The sequence below is a fragment of the Cebidichthys violaceus genome, unplaced genomic scaffold, assembly GCF_023349555.1.
Source record: "Cebidichthys violaceus isolate CVI_PGR_0920_01 unplaced genomic scaffold, fCebVio1.0.p SCAF_16, whole genome shotgun sequence".
NCBI classification, from domain to species: domain Eukaryota; kingdom Metazoa; phylum Chordata; class Actinopteri; order Perciformes; family Stichaeidae; genus Cebidichthys; species Cebidichthys violaceus.
This window is the reverse complement of record NW_027176329.1, coordinates 8,094,617-8,119,739: the sequence shown is the minus strand read 5'-3', so window position 1 is coordinate 8,119,739 and position 25,123 is coordinate 8,094,617. Positions and strand designations below refer to the sequence as shown.

Genomic DNA, 25,123 nt, shown 5'->3' with positions numbered 1-25,123 from the left:
TCTGCCTCTTGTTCTGGGCTTGTGTTCCTCACTCGTCCTGTAGCCTCAACCTGCGATGTGCTAAAGATGTGTTCCATCAACTATTTATAGAAAGAGTGTTAAAGAAATAAAAGAATAATATAAAAGACATTTTGAAACTGGCAAAACATGTCATAATGACCCCTGCAACTACAAAGGGGGGTGATGAGATGATTCAGCATCCCGGTGAGAGAGAGGGAGAGAAAGATGGAGACGAAGAAAAATGCTTCAAGCCGAACCTCCACGAAGAAGACGACCAGGTCCGAAGATACTGGAGAAAGCCGAACCAACTTCCCCAGATAGAGAGACTGAAGAATAAACTACCATCATTCAACTAGATCCAAGATGCAGAGATGCCTGAAGAGAAACTGCGGCCGCTTCATACAGCTTAACCTCCCATCTGCCCATCAGAACCATCAGGTGAAAATGATATACTGTTGAGTAGATGAGTTGATGTAAGGCAGCTGGGTAGACTGGACAGGAGAGGCGAAGGAGTAGTAATCAGGAGGGAGTAGGGAGGAGACTAGGTACACACACACACACACACACACACACACACACACACACACACACACACACACACACACACAGGGACAGACCATGGCCTGGCTGTGACAATAGAACTCTTGACTGAGAAACTAGTGTGCAGGTTCAATGTGTTGTTGTATATGTTTGGAAAAAAAATAACTCACAGCATTAAAGTAAATATTAAGACCTGAGACCCCTTCAGGTTGAAAACAATATTATTTTATACATTACAATGCATTCTTATAGATGTAACAATCCCACCTTACATTAGTCATTAATTCCACGTAACCAGCTACAACATTAAATAATGGAATAATAATTCAGTAATACATATGCTATCTCTTTAATAGGGGCCATAATGACTATTTAATATGATAATTTTTGAGTAAATTATCTTAATAGTTTTTCCACGAGTGCTGCTGGTGGCCATGTACTTTACATTACATTACATTACAGTCTTTTATCCAAAGCGACTTACAATTCAGTATCTACCGTAGGCACAGCTACGGGAGCAATTTTTGGGGGTTTTCTCCAGGGTCTTGCTCAAGGACACAGTGACATGAGACTAGCGGAGCAGGAGATCGAACATCTGACCCTCTGATTGAAAGACAGCCCTGCTCTCCACTTAGCCACGGTCACCCTACTTAAAGCAGCCTGTTACTGTTTGTGCACGTGTTCTCCATACGTAAGAGTAACACATATCCATTTTATCTCTACATCTGAGAGACAACTCCCCGCCAGCTTTGACAGAGTTACTTATCACCACTGGGCACAAACTTAAATACACCCACCCTCTCACACGTACACATATTCTTCGAAACCCAGTCATTACATAATTTTACTTTAAATCTGAACATCAGGGCACCGACAACAATTACACAGAATATGGTTTCCTTTACTGTAAAAAGGATTACCATCCATTTGACACACATGTTTTTGAAAAGATGTTTTGACAGAAAGTTCAACACCTGCCACTCTTTCAGCATGATCTTATATGGCACTGCTCCAGGGACGATGGGTAAAGAGATTTAGATGCCTTGAGAGCTAAATGTGTGATTGAAAGTTAAATGATTTTCATTTTTCCCTGTGACAAAGTTACAAATGCAGGAGTTTTTTTTTATTAATAACAATTAATAATGAATGAAAGTTTAAAATATTTGACTTAAATGCACAGGAGATTTCTGTCATTACAGGATATGGTCTAGCTCTTGGCAATGTGTCATACCACGACTACTGGCCTACTTACAATTTACAACCATTGGCAGTGAAATGCAAAGTGGCATGAATGAATAATACAATTTACAGGCATTTTCCCTCTTTATTCATTTCAAATCAAAGAGGCAAGTCTGCTCATGTCCTCTTGAAACACACATACACACACACACACACACACACACACACACACACACACACACACACACACACACACACACACACACACACACACACACACAAATACCAGAGCTCATATGATCATAATTAACTCTCCAGTGAGAGTGGGAGGAGGAAGCGGTCTGTGTTCTCCTCTGTAAAGTGAATAACTGTTCAGTCAATCTCTCTACCACCATTCAGCCACAGCTCTGACCGAACACCACCGCTATCAGGGATTGCTTTTACAATACCCGTTGGCCTGTTTTAACTTTACAATAACACTGCGAGGGAAAGTGACCTTGTTACATCAACAGGACTATTTTGGTCCCTGTTTGGACAACTTGGTCTGCTTTTGCGCAGCATCGGCGACATTCCGGGACTGACAAACGGGACGGACCTGAGCTCTGAACGACGTGTAATCTTATACCTGAAGAGTTGTTTAAGAAGTAATTTGAGGTAAGCGACAACTTTATTTACAAATGAGTCATTTAGCACTGTTTGTGGGAGACAGAAAAAACAACTAAGGGACTCTATCTGACTGTAGTCCGCTTGAGATTTATGTTGGATTTTTCCGGTAAAAACGTACTTTTTCCGTGATCTCCACTTTAATTATTTAATTTCACACTCATAATCCAAGTCATGCGTCTTTAAGGCTCGTCCGCAGCTGACCTCACTGTGGAAGCACGCGCAGCTCTCAGTTACAGCAGCCTGGTTTCATTTGAAAAAAGAGGGCTGCCGGGAAACACGCGCACGCTGGCACACTTGCAAGTATATGTGTGTGGTCGTGTATAATTTGTACACGTGTGGCAGTGATGTTTTGGGGACATTACCAACTGTTTATACTGGCAAATATTTTAATGGAAATTTGTACTTTCTTCTACTTTACATACCTTTTATAGATAAGCATCGAAAACACATTTCTAAAAAAAAGTAGGGATTTGGGTCAGTTGTTTGCTTTATGGTGATTATCCACTGAAGGTTTTTAAGGAACCATTATATTTACCTTTACATTACTGCTTTATATTTCCTTATAGCATGGCATGTTACCTTAACCACGTGTATTTTAGTCAGAAATGTCCTCATGTTAAAATGTTTTTCCTATTATCTCGTCTCTTTTCTCCATAGTTTCCTTGGTCCAGATCACACTAAACAAAATAAATAATAAATATTTAGAAACAGCATATTTTAGCTTTTGGGGTTTGGGGTTAGGTACAGGTCACCACTGATGTTACGATAGCGCTTTAATAATTCAGAGCAAATGACTCAACACACTGAAAACAGGTCAAGTCAACGGGAGTTTGTGTTGTTCACACGTGTGGGGAGGTGGGTGAAGCTCTTGTTTTCATTTATGGGAATACTTTAGATTTATTTCCCTAACTGGCATCTTTCTCTGTCTTCCAGCCAACGTTGCATTGTTTCAGTTTACATTTCTCAACAGGGGCAAAGCTCAATCTTTCTTCCATTCTTTCACTCTCTCTTCCCTCTCAGCACAAATCCCCCATCATGCCTGATTACATAAATGTTTAAGCTATGAAAGCTGAACCAGCAGAATTGGCCAACCAGTGTCTGTGCGTTTGTAGTCACACTATTAACACTATCCAGGGGACTTCCTTTATGCCTTGTAAGTCACTGCCAACTGTTGACTGCAGAGTCGTGTGGGGATATGTGGTACACCACACACTTCATTGGGGCTTCTCAAACTTGCAAGTTATCTAGAGGGGGAAATTGGGGAGAATACCAACTGGAAACCACCCTTCATGGTTTAGTCATTGGGTACCAGCACACCAGGGCCCTGTTGTCTTTGCTCTCATTGCCTTCAAGTGGAAAAAATGAAAAATAAGCTCAAATTGAGGCTCTCAATTGGATCTCTGTCTGCAGTCCTCGTCAACCGAAGCCATGTTTTCCAAAGCCACTGCCAACTTCCTCCGTCAGATTGACCCTGAAGGATGCCTCATCCACGTGTCCCGATTAAATGACTCAAAGAAACTGGTTCCTCTGGCACTGGTCGTCAAACGCAACCGCATCTGGTTCTGGAAGGGTCCCAAGTACCAACCGGTAGACTTCACCCTCAGCGACTTGTTGCAAGGCGACAAGGTGCTCGATCCTGGTATGTAGGTGTGCACATACAGTACATACTGCCGTGAATAGAAATTGCTCAAGCTATATGAATGTTATATTTTATTTCACATGTTTCACTAAGTAGATATTTCTCCCACACACCACTTGTGTTGTCAGATGTGTCTGAGATAGAATTCGTGACCTACAACGGGACGTTTCGAGACAATATCTCTGGGACGCTGGACACAGAGGCTGGCCCTGCCAGCATCACACTGGAGGGGCGGGGCTCTTCCAAGCTCCAGTCATGTTTTGGCAACCTGAAGAAAGAGGAACTGAATGTAAAGAAGCTGTTACAAGACTCCAGTAGCAGGTGCTAAATAATTCTTTTTTGATTATTTGCACATTGTGACTAGCAGAAGGTGACATAATAATGACTAAATTATTAATGTGATGAGTACTCTATAAATGTAATTAGACATAAGGCATTTGACACCTGAGACCAGTAACATGCAAACCTCAGAGATCAGTCGTGTCATCTTACTTAAATATACTGCACTGGATCTGTCCTGGTTCTTTGTGTTGTTTCTCAATGTGAACACACTCATAGCTGACTGATAATGACAACCTCTTAATGTTACACAAATACACTACATTGCTATTGTGGATTCATACAAACAGTGTCTCTTCTCATCAGGCTGGTGGACATGCAGAATCCGCTGATGCAGCAGCTGGAGAAGCGAGCTGATGTGCTGGCAGTGGTGAAGGAGAGGATTCTGACCACCAACTCCTGCTCCATCACCCAGACGAAAAGCGAGCAGTGCACCTTTCAGGGGATTCTCAGGCTGCTGGGAATGCTGGGGAGCTCTGTTAAGGTGGGTGTGGGAGGGTACGTGTTTTAGGAAGTTCAGAAAACGTGCAAAAAAGCTTGCTAGAGTTTCAGTATGATGTCAATTAATAATGAAGTGGTTTGTTATGGGAATTTCTTAATGATATCTGAAGTAACAGATAGTTATTATTATTATTATTAAAATTGTTATTGGTGTCATTCTGGGGGAAAGATTGAATATTTGTGTTTGTCGCTTCAAGCCGTTCAAATATTTTCAATACAAAAATATTTCTGTCTGATTTTAAATCACCAGGTTTAAAAGTCATACTTTTGTGTGTGTGTGTGTGTGTGTGTGTGTGTGTGTGTGTATTGTATATGTGTATTATCAGGTGAAGGACACCAACAACATTGAGGCGGAAAGCAATGTTTCCTTGGAGATCCCCTCTGGTACAGTCATTGCTTACAGCGTCCTGGAACTGGAGATTAAAAAAAATGGGCACTATGGTGAGTTTGTGCATGTGTGCGCTTGGGTGTGTGTGTGTGTGTGTGTGTCAAAGAGTGTGTGAGCTTACCGAGAGGCGGACTGATGGAAACGGGAACGTATGAATTACAATATCACTTCTCCATCCGCTCCGATTCCACCCAATCTTTGACACACTGTTATGCTGTAGCTTTGCATCTTCAATATTAACCTGTCCAAATAGCAGTTAAGAAGAAGGAGAAGAAAGAAGAAAGAAGAAGAAAAAAGAAAAGAAGAAGAAGAAAGAAGAAGTTGGTCCGATTTCTACATTAAATATGACAAAGAATAGGGAAGCCGAGCAGATGGTTAAGCAAACATCACCACTTCATAGGAATAGCCATAGTTCTTCATTTTAGAATCCCACAGGTTGATGTTCATTGATGCGTTTTGATTGTGTCTTTCCTTTATATGTTTGTGCACCTGTGGGCAAATACATTTATTTTACCCTATGTGTGATATCTATGAGGTTGTGTGTGTTTTCAGGTATATGCCTACAACCTGGCACAATAGGAGGCATTGAGGCCGACTCGCCATCCCATGATTTCTTGGATACGGTGGACGGAGGGTGCAATGGGAAGATGGTTCCAGAGAAAGTAGCTTTGAGTGCACTGCCAAATGGTTTGTGTCCATTCATTCATATGTTTAGCCACTTACTCAATAACTAAATAACTCTTTTTATTTGTGAGGAAGTGAAACACATTAGAGGAATGAAGGAAATTAAATAGCTTCCCTTTTTTCTAACAGATGAAATTGTGGATTGAAGGAATTGTTTAGATTGGTTATTTGTTCTGAAATATATTTGGGCTGACCAGCCTCAGTAGCAAAGCCTGTAACACTACCTATAATGCATATGAGCATGGAATTATTGCAACTTTAAAGACAGTACTACGTGTTTTTATTATTCTGTTATTGACAGTAATGTACACCTCTTTATACAGTGATAGAAATAGGATCTTATAATTTTGCCAAATAGTCGGTTTTCCAGTCTCAGATTTCCAAAAACAGGATGGTGCAACCCTGTCCAACTCACCCATTGGGCTGTAATATTACACATCAGTTGTTACTCGAAAGTAAAAACGAGAACACTATCAAAGATAGCACACCCCTGCCAAGGTTACACAATCATCTACATTTGCTCTTAATCTGCAGTTAATGTGCACCTGCATTTCAGTCTGCATCAAAATCTTCATGGTGATAAAAATAACCATGCTTGTTTTTGAAGAATAAGAAGATTCTTGGGAGAAGCAGGACTTTTTACAGCAATAAAAGAGTGTTTTGAGTCTTTTGAGTTAAGTCAACATAATGTGTTCAAGAATTATGGTAATAGGTTGAGCCGACAAGAACTCTGTAACTGTAAGAAAACAGTGTAATATCAAAATAACAAATGGTTGTATTAGTATTTATATGCCAAGTTTGGTGATTGAATATTATGAAAAATGCGTATGGATGTGCAGCATGTTGGTGTAGCGTCAGTTTCAAATCTGATGTCTCCCGGTCTCCTCCAGGATCACAGGAGATGGACCTCTCTCCTCTAGCAGAGCTCCCCCAGTCACCTCGATGGGCCCTGTTCAAGACACTCCAAGAGACTCTGAGGGACAGAATTGCTCTGTCTTATATGGAGTGTTCGGTGAGTGACACACTAACATGACCCCGACACTAACACACCACAGGTCTGTTGTGGCCACGAGTCGGTTTTGGCTCATCTCTACAGGGGACATGTGGTACAACTAAACTTACCCCAATGGACAGTCACCCAAAACCTTTTTATTTTATTTAATGGCAGTATATCTGCAAACATCTGTGACGCTAGTTTGAACCACCATTCCTTTTTTCTTTTAAATTTGAGATTTTCTCCATTTTGGCTCCTCTCTGTGTCTCTCTCTCTGTTAGCTGGAAAAGTTGTGTCGTGGTGAAACACTCGATATAGCCAAGCATGAAGAACTGTCCGAGAGTCAGAGAAGATCCCTGTCAGCCCTACTGGCCAGTCTGATCCCTGCCCGCCTAAACGCAGCTCACCTGTTGGTCAGTGCCATGGAAGGTGAGGGTGAACTCTCGACTGAATAGGGCAACATTTTTCCTCAGTGCTTTGAGCCAAACAAAGGTAGTACTCAAAAGTAGTTTTCTACAGGTCAACCTTGTTGTGTTTTATTGTTTTTGTAGAGTTGCCTGATCAAACTCTGAGCCTCTTGAGCGAGAGTCGCCCTGATTTTCTGGAGGCCTTCGGCGCAATGGTTAGTTAACTTGTTTAATTTACTGCACACTGTTGACTGCATGAGTTGAAAATATTATTATTGTATTTGTTATTATTGTTAAGTTATGTATTTGATTCTATCAGGGCAAAAAGTGTAAATTATTTGAGAAAATTGTAAAAAAAAAAAAAAAAATAGTTTGACTTTAAAAAAAAGTATTTCAAGATACTTGATTTCTTAGAGTTAGATGATAAAATGTATACCTGTCTGTCTGTACACTAAATATGAAGCTATAGCAATAAGCCAGTTAGCTTAGCTTAGCTGTAGCTTCATATTTAACTTACAGACATGAGAGAAGTATTAATCCTCTCATATCACTCTAGCGAAGAAAGCGAATAAGCAAATTTCTCAAAATGTCGGACTATTCCTTAAGAGCAAAGTAAGATTTAAGTCTTCATGACTTTGCAAAGAGCATCTTTTTGTCAATCATCCATCCATGTATTTATATCTCTCTCACCAGATGTGTGGGTTACAGAAGAGCAGCGAGCCTCTCTCCATCCAGTGTCTTCCGGTCCCGCTGCAAGACAACCATGCCTTCCAACTGGCCGAGCAGCTGCTGAGCTCCACCAATGTGACGCTGAAGAGAGACAGCCACAGGCTGTGGACTGAGACAGGAACTGAGGCAGGGGTTCTCCCATTGGTCCTCAGTCTCAGCATACAGGGGTTGTCCCTGCTGTGCAAAGGGCTAAAGTAGTGGTAGTGTCTGCATGAGCACTTTTTTGTGTATATTTCTTTCCTGTATTTCCTGCACATTTCTTTCTTTATTGTGAAGTTTATTAGTATAAAATCTTTATACTGTTATTATCATTATGGATCTTTTCATATTGTTTACTATTTTTGTATGTATCATACATGTATAACTGTTATTATAATATACATATATATATATATATATATATATATATATATATATATATATATATATATATATAATTCCTATCTATTTTTATGACTTAGCAAGCATATTTTTGTATAAAACATGAAATATATATATATTTTATATAATGAAGTCTTATACTTTCATAGATGTATTGCACTCTTTTATAGCTTGTAAACCATTAAGGAGGTTTTTAATTGATCAGGCACCTTACATCAATATGTCCCAACAAACTACTTATATACAAATAGTTTTGTATAAATCCAGTTTTACTGCTTTTATTTATAAATGTTTTTGCTCACTATGAAAATGTATCTTGTTCATCAATGGGCTGCAGAAAGTCAGTGATCCACTGTAAATGCACGGTGGTTAAGCTAAAAAAACATTTATATCTTAGCTCAAGAAATATTTAAATGTGTTTTCAGTTTTTCAAATATGTAACATGTGATGCATGCTGACGATACACACAATGATAACATTTAGACATTCATGGTGTATGCTGAAAACTGTGTTGCATGCATATTCTTGCTGGAATTTTTATTTTAAATGAAGCTGCTTTGTATTGCTGCAACAGATTTGTTATTAGACTATTTTAATTATCATGAAAACTATATATTTTACATTCCCTAAAATACTGGTATGTAAGCTACATTATATTCAAATGCAGTATTGATGTTATGGATGAAGCTATAAAGTTTAATGAAGCTACCTTTGCCATGTCCTTACCGCCACTTTCCTATTTGTCTGTTAACGTTCTAATTTACTGTTGATTGGAAAAAAAAACATGTTTTACTTGATACTGTATAAATACATTAAAAAAAATATTGCATTTAAGTCTCTGTGTTATCACTCTATTGAAGTGTATCTCTTTTGTCTTACAGAAATGACAAATAACACTTTTTTATATTGCATGAGAGGTATATCCCAAAGATGAAGAAATCTGTTGCAAAATGACAAACTGCATTCATTTTTCTTGGAAATATTTAAGGAAAATGTCACAAAGCTGTAAACAATAAAACTTTAATTTTATTTGTATTGAAAGTCTTTGCTCATTTTAAGATTGATATTGTTATGACTAAGATCACAAGCAGCATTTGTTTGATAGTGTCAACATATTCATTATCATGCAAGTTGGATTCAGTTAGTAATGACAATAGCACGACAAGACTGAGATTCTTTGGCAAGTTTAAATACAAACCAGACGTACCATGCTCTCCTCTGCACAAGGGTGCGTGTGGGTTGTACACCCACACAGGTGTTTTCACTTGATTAGACCTTTTCTCTGTACAGTGTGTGTTGGTGTTCACAGACCTTGAAAGATTTGTTGTTGCTGCACATAGAGTGGGACAACTTTTATTTTTATTATTATATTTTATTATTAGTTTATGCCCTCAAGTTCCAGTTCATTTGGTACACTTAGCCAGCAAGGCTGGATTATCAACAGCAAAGATTGAAACTCTCCAATGGCCTCAAACATTTTCAAAAATTGTTAGAAATCGTATAATGGCTTGTTGCCAATCAGGTGTGCAAGCATTGATGTACTGTCTGTCCTGCCTGCTTGTTTTGCCTATATGTGCACTTGTCTTGTTCAGTGTTGCTATTTTCTATTTTTGATGTGTGTTATGTGTCTCAGTGTTATATATGTGCTTGTACTGTAGGTGGGTTTGTTCTGCTCTGCTCTAGTGTCGTACACTTTTCTTTTGCTTATTTGTGTATTAGTTTTGTCTATACGTTACTGTCTATCTATGAATTTTAATTCCATTTTATTTGAAATTTTGTAATTTTTAGGCAGCCTTCGAACATCTGGCCGGGGACAGCAGATGAAAATTAGCCTCTCTGGCTAACTCTGGCTCACCTACAGTTTCACTGTCGATTGGTGTGCATTGTCCCTGCAAAATAAATAAATAAATAAATAGATAAAATGTGAAATGCGTTTCTGCTAGGTGTGCTATAACATGAAACAACAAGAGAAAGCTGATCCCTTCTGTTTGGGCTCACTTCTGCTCAGAATAGCCACGTCTGACCGGTTTGATGAAGCTCTAGCGGAACATGTTGTGTATTAGGGGCCCAACGGTACAGTTTTGCCCTGGGGCCTCTAACAGCTTAATCCGGCCATGCTAGTGAGGTGTAAAAATCTGGAAACTATGAGTGTAGAGTTTAGAGAACTCAGGAAACTTCCTGCAAAGCTCTGCTCAATTCAAGAAGTCTAGTCAGCCAGAATAATTGCACACACCTGTATGGGCCTGCAGGTCATTTAATTAGGCTCAAAGCACATTAGTACCATAGAACTAGGCCTATTTTAAGACTTTCACCCGTTCTTGATGAATTAGTAAATATTTTTGGACTTACTAAATACAGAAAATGACCTAATGTATAATAAAATGTTCGCTGCCGGACTATGAAACAGATCATCTGTAGCTTGATAATCACATTTTGTATATTCTTTGAAGTGAAGTGTGACCTTCTAACAGTGTATGATCTGATGAAACTAAATTACTGCTCCTGAAAACATTCTGGTCGAATAAATCCTTAACTTCTAGTAGTCAAACAGGAGTGCGCTAAACGCCTTGGGTTACTTTACATTAACTCAACTACCACGTGGGGTCGCTGTGGTCAATGTTAACCTTTTTTATTATTTATTTCTATATACTTTATTTCAAATCAGTTAAAAATACAATAATCAGTAATAACAATCAGATGCATAGAATAATACTTAAATACATACAAAAGCAAATGGACGAATTAAACATAAACATGAACGTTTTAGCCGTTAGGCCGGATGTGCAGGATCGTGACCGATGACGTAAATCTCATGCGACAACAGCCTGTGCCTCTTCGCGAGCTGATTCTCACGAAAACATTGGGAGCTCGGATAACAAACGCTGCATTTGAAACGACCAAACGCGGTGTAGAAATGCCTGTGTGCAATTTCTTTCTTCAGGGCCGTTGTCGTTACGGCGACAAATGTTGGAATGAGCATCCGAGAGGAGGAGGAGGTGGAGGAGGAGGAGGAAGCAGAGGAGGAGGAGGTGGAGGATACAACAACAGCTACAACTCTCCTGCTCAGCAGCAGCAGCAGCCTAGAGGAGCAGGAGGAGGAGGAGGAGGAGGTAACGTCCAGGAGCAATAAGTACAGCTAAACCTAAACTTGTCAAAGTATTTACGTAACGTTAACTGGTCTCCTTGTATGTAGCTTAACGTTTGTTGACATTACTCCAGGACCCAGAAGCTAGGTTGTTCACTTACGTTTGTTAGTCACTGTGGGAAACTAAGCGGTAACATTTCTGTTAATCATTTATACCCTCTCAGTATAGTACAATTGAACAGCACCCCGAACTATCGTCCAAAATGACCAGAGACTTCAATCAACGTCTGTTAAAAACTGTTGGAACAAATAAACGACGTTATGTATATAAGCTAAAATCACGAATTTGTTAAATGGCATCATACAGAAACATACAGAAAAACAGAGGGACTTGTCTCTTTCAGGACAGACAGCCATGCTTTAGGTGTCATACATACAGAGTAGACAGAAGTGCCACTAGTTGAATTACAATATTACAAAAGAACGATTGTCACGGTCCCCCTCATTATTGACTAGTTTTGGTGTGCATGTTGGTTTCAGGTTTCGGAAACAGAGTTTGGGTGAATCCCTCTCAGCAAAAAGGAGGCTATATCCAGCCTTCATCTTTCTCCTCTCATGGAACTGAGGAATGGGGTCAAGCAGGAAGTGGAGGAGCTGACTGGGGTCGAGAAGAAAGAGGAGGAGGAGGAGGAGGAGGAGGAGGAGGGAATGATTGGGGCCGAGGAGGAGGTGGTGGCGGGAATGACTGGGGCCGAGGAGGAGGAGGGAATGACTGGGGCCGAGGAGGAAGAGGAGGAGGAGGAGGAGGGAATGACTGGGGCCGAGGAGGAGGAGGAGGAGGAGGAGGAGGAGGAGGAGGTGGCGGTGGCGGTGGCGGGAATGACTGGGGCCGAGGAGGTGGAGGGAGAAGAGATAACGTGAGCTTCTCTGCTCAAAACAGATTTTCAGCGCTTGGTCCTCCCAGTACCTTTGAAAGGGGAGGAGGAGGAGGACAGCAGGTGCCAGCCGGTGAGGAAGATGATGACAAAAAACTGTGAGTCTGTTTGTATTTTTTTATAGCATAAAAATCTTGAATGTCGTCATCAGGAATTCATTCATGTGACGTCTGTCTCACGGTCACGCAGGGAGATCATCCAGATGGACATGGATATTTGGGAGAGTTCAGGGCAGTGGGGCTTTTCCTGTTATTCTAGCTTCAAGGCACCTTTGTCTGGTCTGTATCAAATACACATTTGATTACATGATTTCTGTTGGTATTTGGAGACACTGAACCTGATTATGTTTGGTATTTCTTGTCTCCAGGTTTCACTGATCTTTCTCCAGAAGAGCTCCGGCTGGAGTATTACTCCACAAGAGCTTCAGGAGATCTGCAGAGCTACGTCAGTGTACCGCCACGCATTCATCTCACTCCTAATATTGGTTTGTTTGTTTGTGTAAAAGCTAGATGTTGTGAGTCTAATAAACTCCTTATTCATTTGTTCAGGTTAATGGTATAAATCAGTTGCTCACCCAGTGGAGAAGCAGAGTCCAGGAACTGAAGGTTATGAATCCAGCCACCCGCGCAGCTTTGGTGAGACACAGACACACACAGTTACAGTAACAATACTCCCACCTATTATTAAGAAGGACAAACATACAGTGAACATGTTTTGATATTCACTTTTCTTGCAGCTCGCAGAGATAAACAACCCAGCACCTCAGGCAGCTTCGAGTGGCTTTGGTTCGGCGACCGGATTTGGATCGGCTACATCCAGCGTGGAAAGCAAAGGTGAAGATTGCTTTATTGTAACAGCAGAGGAGTACAGCAAAAGTTTGGGAAACCTTTTCTTCTTGAGTAGTATCAAAAGAGGCTCCTGCTCCCTGCCAAGAGATAGTCAGTTGTTTTATTCACACTTGGGCTTTTGTATGGATTAAAGAAAACTAAATATACTGCGTTAAATAGTGAGCTTTAGCGTTGCTGGTAGGTTGGTTTTGTCACCTTCAGATAGTCAGGCTGATCAGGTAAATAACTTGCTCATGTGTAAATGTTTCTTTCTGACCATCTAGGCTTTGGGGCTCCAGCACCGGCCGCGGCCAACACTTTCAGCTTTGCTGCTCCAAGCAGTGGATTTGGTTCCTCGGCGGCGGCACTGCCCTCCTCCTCCTCCTCCGCAGGTTTTGGCAGTGCCTCAGCGGCTCCTACACAGCCTCCCTCCGGGTTTGGTTTCTCCGCTGCAGCCTCCTCGGCTCTCAATGCTGCTGCTTCTTTCTCCTTTGCTGCTCCGCCCACCGACAAGCCGGCAGCCGCTTCGGGATTCGGCGCTGCCTCTGGGTTCAATTTCACCTCGACACCAAACACCGGAGGAGGAGGATTTGGGAGCGGTTTCGGGGCTGAAACGCCGGCCTCAGCAGGAAGTGGCAGTATTTTTGGACGGGCGAGTGAAGGGTTTGGGAAAGCCGCTGCTCCAACCGCAGCAGGAGCGGGGTCTGCCGGCGGGGCGTCATCGGACAGTCTGTTTTCACACGAGAGCAATGTGACTCCAGAGGAACTGAATCAGTTCAAGGCCAAGAGGTTTACTCTAGGCCAGATTCCTCTAAAGCCTCCTCCAGCTGACATGCTGGTGGTATGATGCTGTAGGACCAATTCACAGGGTTTTTCAAATAAACAGATAATTTATACAAAGTAAAAATGCTCTTCTGCATAGTGCTTCTATTTACACGTAAGTCATTATTCCATTTTTAAAGATATGGCTGTTTGTTGTACTAATACTTCAGATCAATTCAAGCAGGGAAAACTTTCTGCGGTTACATTTAAGATGTTTGTGTTTATGCAACAGCTGTAGAATACATAGTACATATTTTTAGATGACTTTTGTCACATAGAGTTCTATTTTCGAATGATTGTCTTTCGGGATCATTCTGAATCGGTTTGCCAAATGTTACCGTTTCCACATTTGTAAAGAACAAATCAGTCGATGAGCAAAGTGTCTGAATGTTTATTTGCATGATGATGTGATCTAACATAATCTATAATACAATAAAAACATGCCTTGAACGTGGTTGGAAACTTTTATCTGCACACAACTCCTGCAGCAATAAGGTCCATAATGTCCTCTTAACTAGAAATGTATTTCACTGAATGCTTCATGGTAGAATAATAGAATATCTTCTGACTGATAGTAATCTTACTCTATTTATAAAAGTTGTAATTGCACAATTTGACCAGGAGAGGGTGTCAGAACACAAGCGTAAAAATTAAAATATTAGCCTTTTATTGTTTTAGTGAAGCACAGACACTACGCAAGTGTAAATAGCTGTGTTACTCAGAAGAGCTAGTTTGTTGCTTCAGGCTGATTCGTCTTCATTGTGTTTTTACTCTCATTGTAATGTGACACTATCGTAACAGCTGCATACCAGTCTAAAACCATCCATCCAAACCAGCGTGCAGGCCTCCATCCACCGAAACGAGAGGAATGTGTGATAGTGCATGGATGACAGTGAGTGAGGAAGCTGTTCATTCATTAGGTGTTGAACACCCGGTGGGACCACTAGTAGAGGAATATAGCGACAAAACAGACAGCAATAAGCTATTCTGCTGCTATAGGAGCTACGGCTCTGCTGACTGGAGCATATTTTTTAGCTGACAGGGATTTTGTGATATCGGCAAGAGGTGAAACTGAGCCGAAGCCGCCTCCTCCTGCATGCGTCTCAGTATGAGTCTGTGTGTGTGCGCAATCATCCCGAGTCAATATCTCATATAGGTCAAAGCCAAGTTATACAATTTTATGCATGTAAAAGGCAACACGGCATTCATTAACTGCCGGCAACAGTGTGCGACACCGTCATTTTTCTCTCCTACTTCTCAGTCTGTCAGCAGTAACTTCCCAACCACCCCCTGCTTGCAAATAATGCATAAATAATTCATCAGATTAATGAACGATTGAAATAAAGACACCTCATGAAAAGGCACTTGTACGCTTGTTTCAGTGAAATTTGTTTAAACTTGCCATCTGGTGACTACAATTAAACTGAGAAATATATACGTGTGAATCCGTGTTTCCCCAAACAGTGAATTAAAGTAGATTTAATCACTAACTGCTGCGGCATCAAATTACCATCCTGCCTGTGTTTATGTACTGTAATGTATGCATGAGCTGCACAGGGTGGATCAGCGCAATATTAAAGATGAGGGATGAGTGCATGGCTGCCGGCACACACACACACACACACACACACACACACACACACACACACACACACACACACACACAGCAAGACACCGAATGTTTTATCACTCTGGTGTACATCAAGACCTGTAAATGGTTATGGTGCAACTAAAGAAACGACTCAATTTCACTCATTTGACATGATTTATGAATGCAGTCATTTCCCAAGGGAGCCTGGATTTTGAGAAATGACATTGAGTCAACATGAACACACAAATACACACATCTACACACCTGTGATGTACTGTACACACTGTACTCCTCCTCTAATCCCCATCCTGCCCTACCCTCCTGTGAAGTCATAGCTTAGCACAAACCCGGTCACATGACCACGGTGTGTACAGTAATTCAATTGACCGTGACCTGACTCCTGCAGCACGGACCAGACATACAGCACACTGTATACGGTGCTCCAATATATTTTTCCACAGGGATTAATTCCCTGTTCAAACTGCATACTGCAGCCGAGTATGTATGTCAGAGCTCTAAACCGATCAATTCTTTGAATTATGACTTCTGCTTGCATCTATTGAAATATCCTCCTCCCTTGCTGGCTTCTACGCATCAGCATTTTTGTGATATGTAGTGTACCTAAATGCACATTACGCTCACTGCTATTACACAGCTATCGTGGTCACTACATCTGCTGATTACAGCAACAGATGCTCTCAGCACCGCTTGTATCCCCTCTCCATACAGAATGCCAATGAGCTGATTTGGATTCAATGCCGGCATTAATGTTTGATGGGGCCTGATTCCAGTCGACCCTCCTCCTGCTGCAGCAGAGAACAAGAATTGATTGTGTTGTGCCACAGCGGTTCACCTATGGGAAACGGCTTTGATCAGAGGCTTGTGATTTATGCCTTTTTGAGTGGCTCGCCAAATGGGTGACTGAGTGGCACATATTTCATGTGCCTTGCTCTGGACCCAGGTTTCTGTGCTGCAGATGTTTATGGGTTCATATTAGGATCAGTGCACCGCGTTCTTCTAACACACTGACGGTAATAACACACTGTAGTGAGTAAATACTGTCAGTACAGAGATTATAGGGCCTGGATCATTTGAACTGTAGTGGCACTAATAGGCTGGGCAGAAAATTATGCTGCATTACATAAATTTCATCTGTGTATGCACTGCAGGCGGCATGCTCCCTAAGCTCCCTGTATGCATATGTGTTCTGCATCAAACTGCAAAAGACTATGTCTTGCATGTTGTAGTGTAAATTAATACAAATCACAAATGTTTCAGTGCCCATCATTTCTGCTTATATTTTTGTTAGTTGAACTTGTTAGCAAAGAGGTGCCATTAACACTTACAGGTGTTACGGAGAAATATGTCTGGTCACCTGTTAAACGCAAGTCCAGTATTCACACTCCTTTAGCTGTTTTGGGTCTTCGCCAACTCCTGAGGGAATTATACGGCTCTTCAGCTGCTAATTGCTCGACTGTTCACAAGCCAGTAGCTAGCTTCTCATCACCAGAGCCGCTGCGCTGTCAGATCTAAGCTAACATGCTGAGGTGTGAGAGAGAACCAAATTAGTGACATTGAGGGCCGTATACTCACAATAATCATATTAAATCTACAGTTTATTATATTAACTTTTTCCAATGGACAGGGGCAGGTTAGCCGTTTTCTTTCTGCATCTAGTTTTTATGCTAAGCGAAACTAACCAGCTGCTAACTAGCTGTAGCTTCATCTGTTTAGCTAAAGTTAGTTGACAGACTGAGTGCTATCGATCTCATCTAAGCTAACTCTCAGCTAAAAGGCGAATAAAGTGTAGGCTTCCCAAAATGTCAAACTAAGTCTTGAACGCCACATTTAAGCTTGAATACGCTGCCTTTCACATGTTTAGGCTCCACCATATTCCTGTTTAAATGTGTTTAACCGAGCTACAACAAACTGGGTCAGGAGCAGGTTAATAAGGCCCTCAGGGGCGAACCTGATTTGAAGGTAACGTTTGGCGCTGTGGAGTAACCTTAGATGTAGCTATTTGTTTTTTTTTTAACGCAGCTGTACCATGTGCAATTAACTCGGTAATGTGAACAACCAACACAGAGTCAACATGTAGCTTGATGCCTCCATCTCTATCTTAACATGAGATCTACAGTATTTATCCACACTGCTCTCTCTCAAGGCCACACGTTGTCGCTGTTTGCCATGCAGCTGAAATCAACCTAATCTCATCTTCCCTCTCTCTCCTCTCCCCTCCTCCCCTCCTCTCCTCTCTCCTCTCCTCTCTCCTCTCCTCAGCAGCGCGTCTCTCACCGCGCCTTTGGATACCGTGTCACCAGCAGCACTACGCGGAGAAAACCGTCCAGCAAACTGCCGTCCAGCACAGCAAAAAAATTAAATAAAACCCAAACGATGACCTTCTTACAGATACGACAGAAGCAAACAGTTATTTGACAACTTCCGACCCCCACACCTTGCCTTCGCCGCTCCTTGCTGTAAGCGGTAAGTGCTCGGATTCCTTTTTAATTGCAGCGATGGCAGTGCTCAATTTCCTGCACAGGGCAGTGATAGCGCCGGTGCGCTGATATTCTGCATAATTATAGCACCAATTAATAGCAGGTGATCGGGGATCAAGAGGTCCGTGACTCAAACATGTGCGCAGCAATGTGAATTTGGGTTTATTGATGTTATATGTGTAGGGCCTGTTAGTAGAAGCAACGGGCAACACATTAGATGTTTAGTGGACTATAATCTGGGTAGGCTGTTTAATACGCTCACCTTTGTTGCATTAGACGTCTAGCAATGCAGAGATGTGCTTACAGGTTACAGTTTCATGCCTTCTCTTACTTAAATCAATGCCATTAACTGTTTAAAGAATTTGAAACGGTCATATGAGATTTACAAGATAATGCACATTAAGCCTGTTGGCCTGGTGGTTTTAATCTGACCTAGATACTTTATTTTTCTTCTTTACTTTTACATTTATAGCCTCTACATGTTTGGACATTTAGATATGCTCCACTGGGATTTTCTAACGTTACGGATGCCTGGAAAAAATATTTTTGCCATATAGGGACAAACTTCAGCATGTCAGTGTCTTCAATCTTTAATCTAGATTAAGTTTGCATGGAGTCAAACACATAAAGGTGCTTTAGGATTAATCAGCTATTGCCTGCTACCCTGCTGTAGGTGTGAGCTAGGGTGACAGTTAAGGGAGTGGTGGGGGGGGGGGGGGGGGGTGGAGGAGAGAATAAGCACATTGTGAGATGCCTGTCCTCTGCCAGAACTCAGGTCAGGCCAAGTGCATGCTGAGGTGTGAGATTAGATCAGATGGCCACGCACACAAACACAAAAATATCCAAATCTCAAACTGTGTTCCCCACTTGTGGATCGGGGCAGAAAACACGTGATGGGGCTTCAGTACTTCCCGTGTCTTTCTCTAAATCCTGCAAAGCAAATCTGACAGTCTGAAAGCTGTTTAATGTGTCTCTGACATGTGGAGTTGTTGGTGTTAAGCTCATAGTGAAACGCATAAAGTGAGTGCATTAACTGGCAGTGAAGGAGTGTGCCCTCCATGGCTTGTTTTAAGGAGGAAGAGGATAATTATTCATATGTTTAACTTGAAAATCCTAGCCTGACTCGCACTTTATCTTCTAAATAATCCACTGAGACAGTAAAAGCTGGAAATAGACTCAACCCTGTCTTGGAAAGCCATGTTTCTGTATCTCCATTTACACATAGCTCAAAATATTTAAACACACATGACATTTTCCACAAATTCTGCATTCAAAAATCTGTCATTCCGTTTTGCACACTCAAACAGCTGTGCCACATCGCTCACATGGCCGTTTATGAAGTATCCATTTATTTGTGTCTCAGTTTAGTCCCACATTTGTTTGTGTGTGTGTGTGTGTGTGTGTGTGTGGGTGCATGGCTACCAAGCAGATTTGAGATGCGTAGCACATAAGTTCAGAAGGCAAGCAAAACCCTGTCCCTTTTTGAAATATTAACCAGGGAGGAATATGTGCCTGTGTGTCTACGAGTGTGTGTTTCAGTCAGATAGAACCAGATGAGCTGGCTACTCAAAAGGCCAGGCTGACTGTTATGCACTGTATCATCTACCATCAAAGAGTCACACACACACACCCTTCTCAAAATTGATAGCTGGAAAGGGCAAAGGCAAAGTCCAGTGCAGCACACCCACACAGACTCACATATGCACGGACACATGTGACCACACTTCAGATCTGTAGCTGGCAGCTGCTGGTCCTGGTCTTTTTAAATATGAAAGTAGAATGAAAACAACCAAGGGGCAGAGCAGACACTTATCATAGTAATGAGCAGGCTTCTTTGTGTGCACCTTTATGTGTGTGCGCGTGCGCTGTTGTTGTGTTTGGCCGTGTACACTTGTAGACAACCATCTGCGAGGCACAATTCACTGGCCAACTGGTATGCTTCATCAAAGAGAGTAGCTGTGATTGGTTGGTAATGAATGCTTGGTCGGTACTGCGCCTCTTTCCCCACTTCAAACTGTATTTGGTAATGGGATTCTATTGTCTTGTATGGGATTATTCTGCGCGCTCAGATTGAATCACATCCGCAAGAGTTTAAACCAATATGGTTGTGGGTTTGGTTTTTATTTTGAATTACTCAAAGTCAGGAGATCATCTAGTTGAATGCCGCTGTATCTTTATCAAGCTATGTTGGACTTTACAACAGCAGTCTTCAGAAAATCAATTCCTCTCAACACCTGATATGTGTGTAAAGGCTGCTGCTGCTGCTGCAGCAAAGGTGACCTCCATCATATATACGAGAGTCACTCCTTGTTAACCCAAAAACCTGTCTCTTAGACACAAGTCTGCTATGAAAGAAATTCTAGAAAAGGAAAGAGATGACAATAATTAGAAGACCATACTATATGTCACAAAATCTGTAGCTGTGTTGACTGAAGTTGCTACCCTTTATGTTGATGTCCAATCAGTGTTGGTGGTAAATAAAGTCCACTGAAGCGATACGTTTCTCAGTGCGTACGATATTGACTGAGAGACTGTTTCTCCTGTTTGCAGAGCCATGCTGGCAGTGCCTATATGTACCAGGATGCATTACAAGCAAGCTACTGACGCCCAGCCAAAAATGCTATAAAATGTACACTGTAAAAATCCTCCTCCATAACATCCTTTGCATTCATACATCTGGATGCCTTTTTCGTTGTTGGAAACGTCCCTTGTTTGCAATACGAGCAAAGGGAATAAAAAAAGTTCCTTTTTGGCTCCCCAGACAAATGAAAGCAGCCTGTAGATCTGCTTTGCTTCTATGTCGCTGTTCTATCAAATGATGGCACTGGATGCAGGAAGAACAACATATTTTGCAGTTGCGCCCCAAAGACACTGAGAACATCAGCAAATGCATTTTTCACTCTATATTCCAAGTTTGGATAGATAGAGATGAGGTTGAAAATCTGCGAATTTTCCCATGAAGGTAATTGTCAATGTGTGTAGTTTATTATATCATATAAATAATAAGTTATAGCAAAAGACATAGTGTAATAAATTTGACTTACGAATTACTTTAACATTTTTTTGATTTAGACAACATAATTGCATACTACAATTTACAATGTAGATTATCACAAAATGAATGCAACGGTAGACAACAATTCTAGCCTTTATATTAATGGCAAATAACACGGACTAACTAATATCCTATGGTTCCAAAAGACCAGTATCAGTCTGACAGATCAGCCAAACACTCAAACATGAAAGGAAGATAGGAGAGCAAAACATTGAAAGTCTTAAAAACATAAGCGGGGAGATAGATATACGGCTCTTATCTTGTCCTCCCTCAGGATCGGATTGCGTTCCAATGCACACATCCCTTCGAGAGGTTTAGCACTGAATAAGACAGGGAGGCGAGCTTTGGTGGACCACAACAACCCATGCTGTATAAGCTGGGACCTGGTGATCCAGACATGGTAAGTGGGGTGAGAGTCAGTGTGCCCCCCGGGGGCCAGCTACCAGCACCCCAGGTGGGGTGAAGAGATGGGGCCGTGTGGCTTAAGGGGGTAGTGAGAGAGATGTCACTGACCACATTAGTCACCATGAAAAAGCCGGCCATGAGTCAGGAAATCTCCCAGTCTCATCCATCACACACCCCCTTAACCCACTTTCCTTCCAGTTCAGCAACTTCGGCTTTTTTATTTTTCTATTTTCTGCGAGCTCTCCATCCCCCCCTTGCTGCTGACAGAGTATAACTTCGTCATCCTTCTTTTGACGGTGATGAAAAGGAGAAGAGGGCACACAGAGAATTGTTTAGTGCTGGACGGCAGGAGATGAGAGCGCGTCGAGATTTAGGGCCAACCTTTTGGAGTGCAACGAGGGAAACGGTTAGGAAACGGATTTTACATTCGGAGAAAATAAATATAAGTTTGTTTAGTCTATGTCACCGCAGGGAGACAGAGGAGAGAACACAGTGATGTAGCGCTTCTCATTTTCACACCAGATTCCCCATGGAGGTGTGTCGAGAGAAGTCCTTTGAGCTGGTGAGACTGCTGTGGGGTGATAAGTGATGATACGAGAGGGGTCTCACTTCTCAAAAAAAGGCTGCTGGCTGAAAATCCTGGACAAGGTTTTTGATTCACCGCTGAGACAAAAAACAGTGTATTGCTAGCTCAGCTGTGGAGGGATTAGTGGGGAATTTGGGGCGAAGCTGGTGATGAGTAATTGAACATTTGAAATGATACTCCACAGGGTAGTGATCTGAGGGTTCTCGATGTGGCTTAATTCCACAAGTATTTTCATGCAATCGTTATTGTTTTTGACGGGTAACCACCTCCCTCCCATGCGTGAGTGAGCTCAGTGTACCTGTAGTTTATTGTGTGCAGTGTGGAGCCTATAGTCACACATTCGTACCACGGCTCTGTCACAATTACATGTTATGTTAAAGAATAATTCCAGTTTATTACAACTCTTTAATTTACCTATCCATCAGTTCTACATTGTACTCACCAAGTTAATGTTGGAGATGTTCTATCAGTCTGTTGTGGCCAGTGCACTTCACTTCTCTGTAGTCTGATGGGGGAGCAGCATTGGAGCCGGAGACACCAACAGGCTTAACAAACTGGTTAAGAAGGCCAGCTCCATCATCGGCTGCAAACTGGACAGTCTGGAACAGGTGGTGGAGAGGAGGACACTGAAGAAACTATTATCCATATTGGATAACCAGGTCCACCCTCTCCACCACCTACTGCAGGGACAGACTGATCCAGCTCCACTGTCACAAGGACAGGTACAGGAGAACATTCCTGCCTACCGCAATCAGAATGTATATATAATATATACAATAAATCACCTCGGGCATTTTTTATATAACATCTTTACTCTATTATAATTGTGTATATTGTGTATTGTGACATGTGTATTTTTCTTTTTTTTTTCTTTTTTTTTTTTTATATATAATATTAAGATTTTTATACCTGTGACCTATTGCTGCTCTGGAACCTATTGCTGCTTGTAACGAAATAATTTCCCCTCGTGAGATCAATAAAGTTACTATCTATTTATCTATCTATCTATCTATCTATCTAATAGCTGAGATCTTGGGAATGGAGCAAAATTGCAAAAATAAAGGTTCCAATAGGGGTCTAGCTATATAGGTAACACCTATAGATGCATCGTCTGGCTAAATTGTTAGCTCGCTTCTAAACTGCCTTATTGTTTAACGCTCACAGTCAGATTTTGTTGTAGCAATGTTGCTGTCTGCCAACATCTCTGCAGTAACTTTTGCGAGTACCATATTTTCATAATCACTAGTAATGATGGTCAAAACTACGAAAATATGACCCAAGTTGTAGAAAAAACAGTGATCATCTTTTAACAAGTAATGTTTTAGCATAACAAATGTTTACATCATAAAATATAAAACATTTTGAGTACATTTTTGCTCTAATTCCAAAATGCATGCAGCACATAACTATGTGTATTGGCATAATAGTGCAGAACATGTCTAATGTCTTTGTACGCTAACAAAAATATGCTTGCTAAGTTTTAGATTTAAGCTGAACACTGTTTTATACAACACTCCCCAACAAATCCGTGGTTTCGATGCTCTTACACCTTTGCTGAGTGAATGCAGTAAAACACAAGCAGCTGTAGTTCTAGTGTCATAATGTCACATGTAATTCAAGTATGCATTAAATTAGTACTGTAATCAGTTCTGTTTTAACGAGAAATGGACTTTGATGTGGTATTTACCTTCCAATAAGAAGACGTCATGGCTTATCCATCTGCTTGTGTTTACTTCTACCATTGGTCACAGATGTGCGTTGCAAATTTTCCGCATTTCAATACTACATCACATTTTAAACCACCTCAGCCAGGGTAATTTGACCCTTTTAATTGTAGCTGTGGTAAAGAAAATGTGAACCTTTGCCACCCTGTCGTAGCCAGTGCAACGTGATCCAGGCAATCTGTGTGAAAACATGGTGTGACGGATCGAATTCATGTCCGCTGTCACAAGGTGATGTCGAGGGGGTGACTCAATGACTCACCTCATTAAAGATTTTATTGGATAATACATTTGATTGGGCCAAATAGGAGAGGCAAAGCAAAAGCTCCTCATGAACTCTCTTTTCTATTCATTTCACGGCTGTTGGCATTTGATTCAGATTTGTGTGTGTGTGTGTGTGTGTGTGTGTGTGTGTGCACCCGGCATAAAATTGCTCTGGAGAGTGTGAAATGGGAAATTTGTGAATATCCAATGGCGATGTGACTATCTGGTCAGTTTTTTTCTGATGTACTGTTCTCTCTTGGTCAATGTGATAGAAGAAGAAGAAGAAGAAGAAGAAGAAGAAGAAGAAATCAAATCTGTGTCAGAGCCGAGTGTTTTACAGAAGACTTGGATGTTAATTCAAGTTCATCAGCCAAGACATCGGGCCCCTGTCGCTCAACATTCCTCTCTCTTCTGCCACACTCTGGCACGTACATTCAGTACAGCATATGTGTGTTTGCACTGCGCTGGATTTTGTGTGTGATCCATTTGGCTCTGAGTTGTCCCCCACACAGCCTGGCACTCTTTACTCTGTCTGTGTGCGTGTGTGTGTGTGTGTGTATAGCTGCAACGCCAGCCTTCTGTTTTCACGCCTAAACAGACCCCTTATGATCAGAGAGGTACATCAGACACACACACACACACACACACACACACACACACACACACACACACACACACACACACACAACACCAGGCCCAACACAATGGCAGCAGGCGCCGGGCCGACACATACAGCATCATAACCTGGGAAGTATCCATGGTGGCTTCAACAGGAAGTGCGTTACAGCTCCTGCCTGTCCGTGTGCACTGCCAGTGCGACTGTTCATCGCAAATTTCTTTTTAATACTAGCCATTCTTCACTTTGCACTCATTTCACAACATGTTTA

At 41.6% G+C, this 25,123-nt stretch overlaps 2 protein-coding genes across 2 annotated transcripts; both read left to right on the top strand.

Moving 5' to 3' along the window:
• Window positions 1-2,057: 2,057 nt before the first annotated feature.
• On the top strand, window positions 2,058-8,423 carry LOC137872656 (gasdermin-E-like). Its single transcript, XM_068710978.1, has 10 exons — window positions 2,058-2,373; window positions 3,796-4,024; window positions 4,153-4,345; window positions 4,670-4,847; window positions 5,191-5,305; window positions 5,805-5,939; window positions 6,827-6,948; window positions 7,212-7,359; window positions 7,482-7,552; window positions 8,031-8,423. The coding sequence occupies exons 2-10, from the start codon at window positions 3,814-3,816 to the stop codon at window positions 8,262-8,264; spliced, it is 1,407 nt and encodes a 468-aa protein (XP_068567079.1). The 5' UTR covers window positions 2,058-2,373; window positions 3,796-3,813; the 3' UTR covers window positions 8,265-8,423.
• A 2,817-nt stretch (window positions 8,424-11,240) lies between these two features.
• On the top strand, window positions 11,241-14,570 carry nup42 (nucleoporin 42). The gene is made up of 8 exons (XM_068710572.1): window positions 11,241-11,557; window positions 12,073-12,264; window positions 12,325-12,565; window positions 12,657-12,745; window positions 12,835-12,911; window positions 13,016-13,102; window positions 13,204-13,300; window positions 13,579-14,570. Exons 1-8 carry the CDS (start codon window positions 11,260-11,262, stop codon window positions 14,139-14,141), a joined length of 1,644 nt encoding a protein of 547 aa, XP_068566673.1. The 5' UTR covers window positions 11,241-11,259; the 3' UTR covers window positions 14,142-14,570.
• The last annotated feature ends 10,553 nt before the right edge of the window (window positions 14,571-25,123 follow it).